The 15,737-nt window shown below is 33.8% G+C and overlaps 1 protein-coding gene across 1 annotated transcript in view; it reads right to left on the bottom strand.

Annotated features, from left to right (window-relative positions):
- Positions 1-423: 423 nt before the first annotated feature.
- Positions 424-15,737, bottom strand: part of LOC129942426 (chitin synthase chs-2) — a 40,321-nt gene continuing 25,007 nt past the window's right edge. Inside the window, exons 9-16 of the mRNA XM_056051349.1 lie at positions 8,964-10,045; positions 3,174-3,321; positions 2,873-3,030; positions 2,573-2,805; positions 2,422-2,500; positions 1,400-1,912; positions 1,101-1,341; positions 424-683 (exon numbers count right to left, since the gene is read on the bottom strand). Of these exons, the coding sequence (XP_055907324.1) occupies positions 520-683; positions 1,101-1,341; positions 1,400-1,912; positions 2,422-2,500; positions 2,573-2,805; positions 2,873-3,030; positions 3,174-3,321; positions 8,964-10,045 (2,618 nt within the window). The 3' untranslated portion in view covers positions 424-519. The remainder of the gene's footprint in view (positions 684-1,100; positions 1,342-1,399; positions 1,913-2,421; positions 2,501-2,572; positions 2,806-2,872; positions 3,031-3,173; positions 3,322-8,963; positions 10,046-15,737) is intronic.

The following is a 15,737-nucleotide window of genomic DNA, read 5'->3' as shown; positions in this document are numbered from 1 at the left end:
TAAATGTTCTTGGAAGAACAGTGTACGAAAAAAGGAATTATGAGCGTTTTTCACTATCATAGCAGTCTACCGAACTTTTTGCAAACAAAAAAAGCAGTGAGTGATTCATTTGGGCCAAAAGTTCTTTTCAAAAACGCATTATTTGGGCTACACAGGAGAAATAAATAAAAATAAAAGATATATTTGATGGTACTTCGGCTCCTGTTCATATGTGTAACTAAGCCAAATTGCTCATTTGGGCACTTTTCATGACAAAAATTAATTACTCTTCGAGGATTTGTCAATTCCTAGCAATCCCAGTACCTACAAATGGAAACGAACATTTTAGTCCGCATAGGCAGAGAATTGAATGTATTTTCAATTTTAAATAAAAGACGAAAGAAGTTTAAGGTCAACACATTTACAAATGTCATCGGATGCCAAGATTATTCTTTGAATTAAAATTTTATATTTATTATGTAAACGTGTAAGGTTTTTAGCTTAATCCAAATAATTGATTTTGTGCTTTTTGAATGACAACTAGAATGTTGTTTCAAAAGCTTCATTATCATATCCTCCGTTGATGTTGAAAATTTGACTTCGTTTCATTTGTTCGGTCTTCCTCCGTTTGGCTTCATCTCTTGTCTCGTTAAGGAGCATTATTGATTTTCGACTCATTGATATATTCTTTACTTTAAGTTCATCTAGAAAGGAAGAAAAACAGAAAGGGATTTTAATTGTGTTGAAACAAATATATCCTTAACTAAAATAGTGTTTTAAACTTCTGCGAATAAAATTTCTTTCGAATTGAAAGCCATGATATTTTTAAACTAAAAATTATGATCACAAATGGCTCGCAAATTCAATTTGACTGTGTTTCGACTCTGTTGAGTCATTTCGCGATGTACACTTGGTTGACAATTCAATTAATTCAAATGACCTTAATCATAAAATCGGTTAAGCCATTTGGATATTAAGAAAATGAAAATTCCCCGAGCAAATTCTCTTTCATGTATGGCCTGCTTAAGATATATTTTCTCGTATTGGGCGCCATTTACCAGCATCTTTTTGTATTTTTATAGAATTTATGTAAGATTTAAAATAAAATTTTTCGAACCTACCTTCTCCATAAAATCTATTCTCGAAATTCCGCACCAGATCGCTGTAGTCCTGTTGGGCCTTTTCCCGATTCTCATGTAACTTGAAAATAGTCTGTCTCCGCGACATGCCTTCTTCCTCGTCATTATCATCGGCATTCTCATTTTCTCCATCCTCGTCATCCATCTGCTTGGGACGCTGTAACTGTCTCGCAATATTTACAGCATTACCTCGAATTTCCTGTAATGCATCATCTTCCGATTTCTAAAGAAAAGACCTTTGTTTTTAATATGATTAAAATTTCATCCATCTATTTGCTTACCGAAGACCTTATGAACCAATCCACCCTCGTTGCTGCCAATAATTGTGAAACAGTTGCAAATCGATGGAAGAACATTGCAATAAATTGAATAATCAATATTATCCCAAAGAACACCACGAAACACAAACCAATCGGGTCTAATTCCTGATATTGGCGATAGACGTAGACTTGTAAATGATTTTCATCGTAGGTTATGAAATCCTTGGGGCTAACAGGCCATTGAACGTGAAGATATTCCTTCTTCAATTGCAGAAGTGTAACGATCAAGACAAACAATGAATTGATCATGACAAAAGCAAAAGCAAACATATTTCGTAATTCTCTTAAACTTTCAGCAATTTGGTTCTTCTTTTCTTTGGTATGAAACATTGGTTTGAGATAGTTCTTGATTAGTTCACGCCAAAAACGTTTTTCCTGCAGAGGTATTTCACCGATAGGTGAGTCCACTAGGAGGGGGTCATTGACCCAGCCGGGCATGTAGTCCAAGTCAAGTTCGATGTCGCTATTTTGATCCTTCGGAAATTAGAACAAATTAAATAGATAGACTTAAATACTAAGGAAAAATAAGAGGGCTTAAAGGTTATAAACCTAACGGAAGACGTTTGTTTGACAGCAAATGTCAAATTTGTTTTGACGTTTGTGAAACAGCTATAAAACAAAAAAGCATACTTCTAAAAATGTTGTGTTTTGTAATAAAACAGAGGAGCGTTTTGTGAAGACAGCGTGCATCATTAAAATCAATATCTTAATGTTAATACAAAGAATTTCACACCAATCACAGAATCCAATAAGGATGCTGGGAAGGAAATGTCAAAGTTGACATTTGTAATGTAGAGGAAATGTCAAAAATTTACTATAACTTCGTTCACTTTTTTCCGTTATCATAAATTTCATTTGAGAAAAAAAGCAAATTTTTTCGTAGAGGGAATTTTGACGAAACTTAAAAATTTGTTATTTACTTTATCGATAGAAATGCTCTTGACCCATAAGTCAACCACCCCCTCCCCTCCTTAAAATCTTACCGATGAAGGAATCGCTTCTGCCTGCTGAGTTTTCTCCATAACCTTATCATCAATGTTGATGGATTCCTTTACAACTTTTCTAGAACACAAAAGAACACAATATTTTCGGACATGTTTTTTTTTTGAAACTACTTGACCTTTTTCCACTTACTCTTCCAAAACATCGATTTTACTATTCAACTCTGCCAGATTGGATATAACAACCATAAGTTGATTTTCCACAGCATTCGATTTAGGATGCGTACAGAACATGCAACGAAACAATCCTGCACATGAAAAATCGAAGGATCCTTCCTCTTGGTTGGGTGATTTAAGGAATGCGAACATTTGTTGAAATTTATTCATTTTAGCATCGTTGGACTTTTTTGTTTCATCTGGCTTGGCCTATAATTGAGCGAAGAAGAAAACAAACATTTACCTAAAGCTTTTATGGAAATGCTGGAGGACTCACCTGCCCATCGTTTTCAGGTTTTTTCTCCCGTGTTCCCCAGGAAACATCGTTCATATTGAAAATCGAATAAATAAGAAGTAACATGTACATCGATGGTATTGTGATGTAATAGATGAACCCACACCATAAAGCACCAGCCTCTTGAGGATGCATCAAGCCTTAGCAGAAACAGAGAAAAAATAAAACACAGAAATTTATTACCTCTATACGCCAATTTAGATGTTCTTTGACATTGTGTTTGTTTTTGAACTGTACTTCTTTTTGAAGGTTTATGTTCGTTTGTTTTTCGAAGTTGACATACCGGCTATAACTATCTGGCCAGCAACAATTATAAAGAACAATGTAGCTGGAGAAAAGATACCATCCTCTAGCATTTGTATGATGATTCCGATGAGGACTGCCATCATGACCAAGCAATAAACTGTGCTAACAACGAAGGCTATCAGTAACTGTGGACAACAGAAATAATAATTAAGGAATGTTTGTAGTTCGGAATGGATATGTGGAAAAGCAAACTTAAGTTTAAGGTGAATTTCACCACTCGCAATAGTTTTTGAGCAATATAATAAAAAATCTAAATGTCTCCTCTCGGGCGTCCGTCAGTTAAAAATTTCAAATGTACTTCATTATAGCTCAATTTCAAATCTGTTGTTTCTTCTAAAAAAGTGGTACTTTGGCATTCCCGGCTGCTGGAATTTTGGGCAGATTTATGTTTTAAGTACGTATAGGACTTTCCAATAAGAGGTTTAACTTTGATATTGAACAAAACTGTATTTTTGTAGAGATATCAATGCATATTTATTACAATCATGAGATGAATGGAAAACAACATCAGTCTACGGCTACAGATACGATTACAGCGGATATCCCATACAATTTTTCATTACCATGATTTTTACATTTGCGGGTCTATATCTTGGATAACTTTACGATGTCCATGTGTAAGATCTTGAATCGATTGGGAAATATTAATATGTGCCCTACTTCTTACATGACTCAAAAAAGAATATTTAAACGTATTAAATGCCAAGAAATTTGTGGCTAATTGTGATCACCTCTTCTAGAAATAACAAAGCCAGGAAAAATTTCTTGGAAAATTGCGATTATATGTATTTAGTTTTTATCCCCTCTTCTATTTTGAATGAAATCGGTTTCATTATGAATGAAGTATCAAAACATTTTTATGACTGAGTTTTCAACCTGAATCAAGAACTAGGAAAGATATCTTTCTGGGCGCCTGGCAATGGGTTAATTCTCAACGCAAGCAAATGCAAATGCCTACTTATATCAAGATAAGAATTACTCTAACATACTTTCCTTCCACAGTTTTAAACGAGAACCCATTAGAATTCGTAAATTTCAGTAAAAATCTAGATGTATTCTTCAATAGAACATTGACGGGGAATGATCACATCAACCAATTGATAGGTAAAACTTATGGAACACTTAGAACGTTGTGGACTGCCCAAAACATCACTTCATTTAAAACCAGACTAACGCTAGCAAGGACCCTGGTTATACCTGTTCTCACTCATGGATGCGAAATTTTGTACAACTGCTATTCCATTATCAAAAATAAATTAAACATAGCCTTTAATAGTATTACTCGATACATGTTTGGGTTAAGAAGGTACGACCATGTTTCACATTTGCAAGAGATTCTACTTAATATATGCCTTTAAATGACTTCATGAAGCTTCGAACATTGATACTGTTTCTTAAAATCTTGAAAACACGTCAACCAGCCTATCTCTTTGAAAAAATCAGAATGTCAACATCTAACTATTTGGCATCGGTAATTTTGCCACGCTTATCGTGTTTGACCTCAGAAAGGCAATTTTTCAACGGTGCATGTCGCCTCTGGAACTCACTACCGACTCATCTGCGGATATGCACATTTTCCAAAAAAGTATTAAAATCTTTTCTAACCAAAGCAACTAACTTAACTTAGCTTATTATCTCTTCTTAACTCTAACTATCTTTTTCTACTTTTTTTTCTTCTTTTAATTCTATTATTCCTTTGTTTTCAAGAAAAGTAAGACTTTTTTGAAGTTAAAGGTATTAAAAGAAATCATATAAGTATCGGTGGTAATTACAATTTATTACCAGAAAAAAATCCTAAGCTCGTGAATTAAAGAACAAATTTGACGAAATTTAGAGATAAACTTGAAAGTTGTATTAACTCAGATCCACTTTGCACACAAAGTGATTATGAAGTTGAACAAGGTGCAACTAACAACTATTTGAATTTAAAAGAAATAGAAATAAAATATCCTGCCAAAATAGCCAATTTTCTTTTATAAAAAAGAAGAGTAGATTTCTGATTCTTCCTCTGAAGCATCTAAAAATTCTTAAGCAGAAAAGTGTTTAAAAAGTCTCCAGACACAAGATGGTTTGGAAACCTGAAACCTTTTAATTGAACATCTCTGAAATGATAAGAACGATGAATGTGAATTTCCTTTTGTCACGCTCAAATACATAAGTTAAAAGCATGTTCAAACGTTGAGTTGAATATATCAAAAAAAAAAAAAATCACCAGAGTACGATGTTATCACAGCTCAGGTTTTAAAAGAAGTGCCTTCAATAGCTTTCAAAAAACTCCCATAACCACATGTCTTAGAAAAAGTTATTTATCATATTATTGAAAAAAAAAAAACAAGTTAAGCCACCAACGGTGCACATTGGTTTTGAATTCCTGAATGTTGCAATGACTAGGAAAGACAGAGTGTGGTAAGGCATTCTACATTCGCGTAGTACTGCTAAAGAACGAATCTCTGTATTTGACAGTACGGCCGAAGTTGGGCTCGAGGGTATACTGATGAGCACTCCTAGAAGACCGAGTATTACGGTTGAACTGTTTAAGGGGAGGAATGCAACTGGCTATTTCACTAGAGCATAAGCCGTTAAAATAACGGTAAAAAAGGGTCAGACAAGAGACCTTACGACGATGTTCAAGCGAAGTAAACGAACTTATGAAGATATTATCATCTATCAATTTAAATGCTCTACGTCCAATACTGTCCAAGAGGCTTAAGTAAGTTGCAGGAGCACCAGCCCAGAGATGGGAGTTATACTCAAGCTTTGGACGTATGTAAGTCTTGTAGATAACAGCCAGATCAGAAGGTTTGAAATATTTCTTGCATCGCCTAATTAAACCCAAACACCTTGCGGCATTTTTGGCGACATCGCGTATGTGATCATTCCATAAGAGTTGGTTGGTGACACACATACCGAGAATATCGAGGTGTTCAGTCTCATTGATGCAAGTGCCATCCATGGATAATGGTAAAGGGGGTATATCTCGCTTTAACAATACAAGACAGCATTGGGTTTTTGAAGCATTAAATTCCACGCGGTTTTTTAATCCCCATTGAACAATGCTGTTTAGGTCGGAATTTAATGAGCTTATCATATTTTGTCGTTGCAGTTCCACATTCGAAGAAGAGGGATGTGAATCTGAAAAGCTAAGAGTACTATTGTCAGCAAAACAATGTATTGGACTAGATGTTGCAGACAGGTGATCATAAATAAAAATGAGAAAGAGTGTTGGAGATAAAACAGAGCTCTGGGGCACACCAGCATTTAGTTTATGGTTTTCAGGATTGAATCCATCCAATACTACTTGTATTGATTGATCCGAAAGATAATTACTAATCCAATGAAGCAGGGATTCATGAAAACCGAAAGCACGCATTTTCGATAAGAGAGCCTGATGCCAAACTCTATCAAATGCTTTTGAAATAGCAGGTGCAATAATCTTACTTTCTCCAAAACGATGCAAAGATTTGCTCCACTGTTCAGTGAGATAAACCATTAACCGATGTGGTGGAAAGCCTATATAAAGTTTGACACTTGAGATTTGAATATAAACAGTATAGGGACCCTCCCAGGCGTTATTACGAAATATTGAAATCATATTTAAAAAAATATTTAAAAAACGAAACTTAGGAACATCGAAGATGGTGAACCACAGGGAAATTTCCAAGCAACAACCTTGTACCATTTATATATTTATTTTGTATATGGACATAAAAGCTATCATGGCCATCTTTGGTGGCTGTCGATACTGCAATAATGGTGCCATATAAATCTGTTAAGTATAGTCGATAAAGTTATTGATTGGACGGAGAAATAGAGTGTCAAACAAAATCGACACATATAAACTTAACAAACGAAAATTACAAACAACAGTGAAGAAGTACCTTACTACCATACTGCAAAATACCTTTGAATGGCTTTTGATGCGAAACTTAAATGGAAAGAGTACATGAAAAAGACAAGATCTAAATTTGAGCTTTAGAAGAATGTACTGGTTACTTAGAAGGAACTTTGACCTATCCATCTAGGAGAAACTAATATTATATAATGTTATATGGCATTCAATTATGAGGCTGTACAAAGAAAAAAAAAGCAATCCTGTCTTGAAAATAAATATCTCCCTTCCGCTTTTTTGTCTTTTGAATTTTGCTGCTATGTACAAAGCGCTACAGAGCTCGTATCTGGGAATACAGTTGAAAGGTCAACAGTTATAGACGTGTAAACATGGAGTTTACTAACGCCGAAATGATCGCTATTTTAAAGTTTTCCTTTGTTTAAGACAAATCCGCTAGAGAAACGTTCTGTGAGATTAATTGTGTTTTTGGAGATGGTGCTCTTTCACTCCGAACCGCAGAGGAATGGTTTCGAAGATTCAGAGCCTGTGAAAACTACACCATGGATAAGCCAGCCGGCGGAAGAATGGTGACGACGAATACCGATCAAAACTTGGAAAACATTTAGTTAGACCGCGCATGGGGCATCTCGTGACATCGCCCAGGAGATGGGAGTAAGTCTCCAAACCATTTTAAACCATCTGCAGAAGGCTGGATACAAAAAAAACTTGATGTTTGGGTGTTACATGATTTGACCCAAAAAGACCTTTTGGACTTTCTGCCGAAACGGAACGAACTGGACCCATTTCTGAAGCGGATGGTGACTGGTGACGAAAAATGGATCACATACGACAAAATCAATCGAAAACGGTCGTGGTGGAAGGACGGTGAATCGTCCGAAACAGTGGTCAAGTCGGGAAGTTTTTGCTGTGTTTGGAAGGGAATCAATCATCCACAGCCAGACGCTTAGTTGTACCATTTACTGCGAACAACTGGACCGCTTGAAGATTTGGCCAACAGGAAGGGTATAGTGTTATACCAGGACAACGCCAGACCACACACTTCGTTGATGACTCGTCATCCACCATATATCCCGGACATAGCGCCAAGTGATTACCACCTGTTTCTGGCCATGGCGAACGCCGCCGTTGGTGATGTTTAGTTGAACTCAAAAGAGGCTTGTGAAAAGTGGATGTCCGAGTTCTTTGCAAATAAGGAGAGGCACTTCAATAAGGGGGGTAATATAAAGTTGATTGATATTTCCCAACCTTTTATACTGGATAATTTTTTGAAATTAAGAAAAAAACAAACAACACGAACTGATAATCTAAAAGCTATATACATATATACTTCCCCTAAAGTTAATTAAAATCAACAAAGACAAATTATTTGTCGGTCTTTTATAGATTGGTCCTGATAAACTGTTAGTTTAAGTACGGTGAGCGTCCTACAATTCTCTATACCGATTATTTCTCAGTTTTGTATACAAATTTTCCATCAGCTAAAAAATAGTGTCAAGAGATAATAGTCTCAAAAGTGACAGCTACCCAATAGTCCTTTTTTAAAATCTAACCTTTTATTGAAAAATCTGTATTGTTTGTGGCACTTAGTGAATTTTTAAATTTAAGCGTATAAAATAAATAAATAGTAATAAGGTATTTTTTTTGTCAAATTTCAAAAGGAAACAAGTTCAAAAGTGACAACTTTAAAATGAAACCTTGTTTAGTAAAACAATATTTTACAGAATTAACCTTTATCTGGAATTTAATTGTCAACCTGTGAAAATTAATTTAATGTAAAAATGCGGAAATGCGTCATTTTTCTTCTTTCATCGAGAAATCGTTCTTAAATCATTCTCCTGTCTACCAATTTCTTAAACACTAAAAATCCCAAGCTTTTCTTACTCAAAAACTATAGCTCTGTTGAAATTCACAAATTACCTGGAACTTCTGCTTCAGATACAAACAAGCCAATACGAATATAAGCAAAGGGAAGAAATTCCACAAAAATGCCGTCCAAATATCGATGCTAAACACCGAAACTAACGCACCAATCATCATTAGAAAAATCGTTCCCGGCCCCAGAACCGTCCCGACCAACAACATAAACTGATACCCAATATAAGGCATTGAAATGCTGCTATTGTTCTTCACCACCATATCCGCATCAGACAGCAAGTCATAAATATTGGCAATGGTCGAGGGCACCCAACGTCGACGTTGATTATAAAATTCATTGAAATTCTCTGGCGAATGGGTGTAGGCATCCGAAGCGGCTGAATACTCAACTCGCATTCCCTGCTTAAGAATCAAAGTGCAGAGCCAGCGATCTTCCCCTTGATCGTATTGAACATAGTGCATTGGCTCCTGCGATACGGTTGTGTACTTTTTCATCACACTATTCTCCATTAGGGCGCTGCCACGGAAGAGACTAAAACAACCCGGACTACAGAGGACGCAGCCGATAACGTGCTCTGTTGACTTTTGCAACCAATGCCCGATGGCATACTCGAATTTCTGATACCAAACCATTGGACCACGGCCAACTGGATGGATGCGACCACAGGCAGCACCCAATTCATCAATGGCCTTCATTCGATCGATAAGCAGCTGCACTGCCTGTGGCTGGAAGTCGATGTCACCGTCTAAGGCCAATATGAATGTGTTCTCAGCAATGACGGTCTTTCGTCTGGGGGAGGCATTCTCCAGTTCCATTATGCGAAAGCCTAACAAATAATACATGTACATGACCTGTGACCATCGTTTCTTGTGCCTTATTTTGTCCTTGTTCTTCAGATGGGCAATCATTTGGGTACGGCCAGGCAGAGTCCAGACCAAACGACCGCCGTAGGGCGTTTCAATTTTCATCGGTGGTTTGAGTTTCATTTGGACACCGTACACTTCGTAGCAGGCCTGCTCGATGGACTCGATGAGGAGTTTAACGAATTCATTAAGGGGCGGATTCTTCGGGTCCTGGCAGAATTTCGATTCTAGCTCGAAGGCGTCATCGAAGAAGATGTTGGCTGTAATGAGAAAAGCTTCCCCATTTAATATTCAATGTTATACTAAGGTTTTTGATGATGATGATGATGATTACGATACGATATGTTTCGGTTTTCCAGGCGGTTGAGTTTAAGGATGGTCGATGTTTAGTTTTGTGATGAACCTGCTATCTTTATGTTTGCTATGCATATAGTTATGTAAGAGTTTTTTTTGAAGGTTAGGGATATCTACGAGAATGTAGTGCTAAAGGGGATTCTGTCTGGGACAACATTTCAACAAGTTGTGTTTTCACTATACTTGTATCTATAAGGTAGCAGAGTGGAAGCAGGTATGGTAATGAAGCTCAGTAAATCGATTGACATCGAATGAATTCAGAATGTTGTTATCTAATCTTATAGCTGTACTGGAAGGTATTTATTTGGGTAGGCCGGAATTAGAGAGGTGAGAGTAATACATGAGTATATGAAATCTTAATTAGACGCATTTACGTACATATGTATATGAAATATTTAGATTGAATCTTTTGATTGAGAAGAGCAAATGATATGAATGTGGGTAAGACCACATTAAAAATAGAAAAACATGAACTTATTTGTGAAAAAAATAACAATGAACCTTTAACAGATGGCCTAACTCAATACCCTGAAGATTCCAAGTCCTTTATCTCTAAAAGAAAAGTGCACCAAAAAGATTGAAATGGCGCCCAACAAACATTAATACTATAAATAATTGTTAATTGTGTAAGTTTTGAAAGCTTATTTACAAGTTATTAAGCTTAAGCGAACTGTCAAAAACTAAGAACTATAAAACACATGAAGGATATTCAATTTTGGAGCCCTAAATCAAACTTTATATATAAATTGGCGCCCAATGTCAGACACTTTAAGAAACACGTACTACGTGCGGGAAATTATTTATTTGATATTCTTTTCTATAAATAAAAACAAACTTTTTTACACAACCAAAAAATCCTCTTTGAGACATGCTTTCCCCTCTTATCTATAGAAGTGCATTTATCGTACCAAAGGAGCTTGGGAGGATGTGAAGTGAAAAATTAAAAGCAAACAAAATGAAAAGAAAAAAAATCCCTTAATATAAATTGGATATGTTTACAATGTACATACATACGTAAGGTAAAGCAAATTGAAAAAAAACGTAACGTATGTATATTCCTATATACCCCTGCATAAAATCATATTGAAGTCATCAATACTAAACTTCTTTATTCACCGTTAACCCAAGAGGACAAAATTAATTCAAGTGTAAAACTTTTGATAGAATCGACTGCTTCACCACCTGAATGGTTAATGATAATAAAAAAGATCCCTTTTACTTTACCTATAAAAAGTTTTGTGTTTGATTGTTGAAACTTATGGTTCAAGTTCAACCCAAATTGTGCTGAATTAATTTTTATTTGTCAATTTTCTCAAAGCTTTTGAGAAGAGGGACACGGACTAAGAATGTTAACTATCACTTTGATGGGAAATTTAATGGACGATTTGAGTTGTAAAAGAGTTATCTAGATTCAAAGTGGCAAATGATTGAGTTTATAACGGAGTTTTCAACTACCTTACAGGTTTTTTTTAAATGTTCTGATTTGAAAATTCAACGCATTTATTTTAAGCACGAGAATCGTTTTTTTTTTTAATTTTACTTATTTTCTACCAGAGTACTTAAACAAATTATTAAACTCATTTCCTTTGTAACTTATACACAAATCTATTTTGTGATTTAATTCTCTTTAAATTTCTTTGGTACTTTAATTCCTTTAAAATATCCTCACGTATTTAGGAATTTTGATGGGATTTTATTTAACAAAATTAATTTAAAAAAAAATCCAGTGAAAGTAGGTTCTTGAGAAATTGAAAAAGGGATTGAAGTGCTAAAGGAATCTAAAATTCAAATGCAAGTTAAGAATGGATTTTACTTGCGACATGGATTTACTTGGCAATTATTGTTTAATACCAAAAATATTTCAAAAAAAGAAGGTGGGATGCGACCCACACTGATAACTTCCCATCCCGTCTGTCGATTTATCTTGCTTAAAAGTTTGTAGGTTTTCGTTGTTTGGTAATTATTCTCTTAAAAATTACCAACAATATTTTGTATATGATAAAATAGTTTGAATTCATAATCATAACAATATTTTCTGTGAGATAAAATAAGTTTGAAGTCAATATTTTTAATTTTTGAAAAGATATTTAAGTCGAAAATCAATTCTTATCAACTAAATAATTAATTTTTTGTAAAAACCTGTCAATTCAAAATGTTACTGAATTTCAAAAACGTTATTTCTCGTTTCATAAAAAGTAAAATAGTCTGTGGCGTTATTGGATCTTGAGATATTTTGGTTTAACCAAAATGTAAATTTTTTTTTTAAATTGCTATGCATACAATTCAGAATAATAATAATTAAACGTTTGAAGATTATTTTATGCAAATGTTGACCTTGGCTGCGCCTTAAATGGTCCATCCGCTTATTCAAATTTTCGTATACTCTTTCCAACATTTTGGCTGGTATCACACAAATAAATGCTCCAATGTTGTCTTCCAATGCTTCAAGTGAAGTGGGCTTGTCTGTATACAAGTAGACATAAGTCCCCAAAAAATAGTCTAAAGGCGTTGAATCGCACGATCTATAGGCGGCCAATTAACCGGTTCCGAATGTGAAATAAAATGTTCACTGAACTTGGCTCTCAATAAGTCTATTGTTGTGCTTGCTGTGTGGCATGTGGCACCGTCTTGTTGAAACCACATGTCATGTAAGTCAAGCTTTTGCATTTTTGGGTAAAAAATGTTGGATATCATCTCACGGTAGCGCTCACAAGTACGGTCCAATGATGCCCCCAGTCCATAAACTGCACCAAATTGTGACTTGCAATGTTTCTGATATTCACTCCCAAATCAAAAATTCTGCTTATTGATTTGTCTTTTGAGACAAAAAAGAACTTCATCGCTGAACACAATCTTTCGCTAAAAAATTGGATCTTCGACCAACTTTCCAAGAGCAAATTCACCAAAAATTTTAAGTTGCAGAAGGTCTTTAGGCTTCAATTCTTGCATCAGCTGTATTTTAAAAGGCGGTTGGTTGGTATTGGTTTAATGTCCAACAATGTAAATTTGGTGCGAAATTTAGTAACAAAAGCCCGAATAGCCACTTTAGTGGGTCGATTAAACTGACCATAAAAATAGAAGAACCGCGCGATGAACTTTCTTAACAGAGCATGCATTTTGATAATAAAATTCAATAATTTGCAAGCGTTCTTCGTTTGTAAGACGATTCTTGGTTTAACCAAACTGAAGATGTTTGACAGTGAAACAAAACACGAAATGTAAGTCATCTCCAAAACAATTTTGTGCAAGGAAGAATAACGTTTTTAACATCTGGTAAAATGCTGAGGAAAATCGAATTGACAGTTTTTTTTACAAAAAATTAAAAACCTAAAAAAAAATTAACAAAAGTTGGTAAGAATTGATTTTCGACTTAAATGTCTTTTCAAAAATTAAAAATATGGGTTTCAAACTTATTTTATCTCAATATTGTTTTTAATATGCAGTAAATTTGTATAAAAATCCAAAAGCCAGTTTTTTAATAAAAAAATAAAATCTACAAAAAATAGTACGTAAATTTGGTGAAAATTGTTGTTCGGTTCTCGATATCTCGTGAACAATAAAAGATATTAACTTCAAATTAATTTCATTCATCCAATTTGTATTTGTTTTGTAAGAAATACAAGCTTTTAAGAAATGGTACTTGTTTACAAAAATAAATTTTAAAATCAAACTATTTATCATATGCAAAATATTGTTGATTTTTATAAGAATAATTTAACTAACAATTTTTTTAACAAAACACGAAAACCTACAAAACCTGTTAAACAAGACGAATCGACAGACGGGATGGTAAGTTATCAGTGTGGGTCGCATCCCATCCTCTCTTTTATTAACCAAAATCTTGGATACGGAGCAAGCAGTCGTACATTTTATTTTTGAGGGATATAGAACTTTTAAAAGGGATACAAATTACGCTGGTTAACAAGCTTATCTAAAATGCAATCAAATTATACATTTTTTAAGCTTTCGATGGCTTTAATTCGAATATGACTTGAAAATAATTCCACTACCTTAGTTTATGCAATAAAACCTTTTATAATTTGAAAAAAACTTTTATTAAGCTTTTTGAGACTATGTAAATCCATAAGGTACTATTTTTTTCAATAAAATTCGTGATGATCTACAATCACGAATTACAAAAATCCTTATTAGTTGTAAGTTTTCATAAGAACGATGAATCAATAACTCAACATATTTCTTAAGAAAAACGCTATAAAGTAAGTTTTGTTCATGATTTTGAAAAATAATATTGAAAACGAATTTTTCTGACTTTGAGTTCACACAGCTTAAAGGGGTATGCTCATTTTCGGCCCGGAGTGTACACCAATGAATTTGGTATCAAATTAAAGGTTGCTCTAAGCCGGATATATCTGCAAAAATATTTTGTCGATAACTCATGGGAGATCCGAGATATTTGAGATTGAAGTTCCAAATGTCCAACCATTAAAAATCAGCACTTTTTCGACATAAATGCTAATATCTTTGGATATAGAAAAGCTAGAAAAATCAAAAAGGTATTAAAATAAAGGTGTCAAAAATATCTTTCAAATGAAACTTAAATTACATTTCTTTGATTTATATATTTTTAGTTATTTTTAATCAAACCTTTGAATAACAGCATTTTTTAGGCAAACTTTTGTACAATAATATCTTTTAAAATTCAATGGTGATATTAATTTTTTTTGGCACCAATAAGTGGCTTAGTTCTCAACCTTTATTTTCATATATAATTTTTTAGGGTTTCTTTAACAATTTATTCATTTTGCCAATAATAATTCAAAAATATGCTCCCAAAATACAAAAAAAATCTCATACCTAACACTAAAATAAAAATAATTCTTATAGTAATAGTGAAAAAATTAAGACAAAAGATTAAGAAAAAATAAATAATTGTTATTAAAGTGGTGGAAATATTAGAATAAAAAAAGAAGTTGTTATCACAATATTGACAAAACAAAATTAAAATAATTCAAAGAAAAATAATAAATAATTATAAACTAAATAATAATTCAACTAAAAACTAAATTCAATTACGATGTTCCTTATTCCAACTTGTCTCTCATTATTTGATGAAAGCATATGCGATCTAAAACGTAGAATTGACCTTTGGCAATTAACGCATACCTGTCTTCGATTTCCCACACCAGAACTAGGTTCGTTTCTTTGCACTTGGGAACTATTTACGTTACTTGCATTTTCATTAAAAGTTGAATCGTAATCCATTTTTGTCAAAAAACATATTTTAAGAAGAAATCACATCAAAAAACCAAATATCAACTACATCAAACCAAAAAATATAACGGAAGAAAACTTATTGACAGATATTTAATAGCGTGAGTAGCTAACTCTTTCCTGTATGTTTAGCTTATACCGCTTACATGCTACTCTTCTAACATTTTTTGAATTATTATTGGCAAAATGAATAAATTGTTAAAGAAACCATAAAAAATTATATATGAAAATAAAGGTTGAGAACTAAGCCACTTATTGGTGCCAAAAAAAATTAATATCACCATTGAATTTTAAAAGATATTATTGTACAAAAGTTTGCCTAAAAAATGCTGTTATTCAAAGGTTTGATTAAAAATAACTAAAAAT

The sequence above is a fragment of the Eupeodes corollae genome, chromosome 1, assembly GCF_945859685.1.
Source record: "Eupeodes corollae chromosome 1, idEupCoro1.1, whole genome shotgun sequence".
Lineage (NCBI taxonomy): Eukaryota > Metazoa > Arthropoda > Insecta > Diptera > Syrphidae > Eupeodes > Eupeodes corollae.
This window is presented reverse-complemented; position numbering and strand designations above follow the sequence as displayed.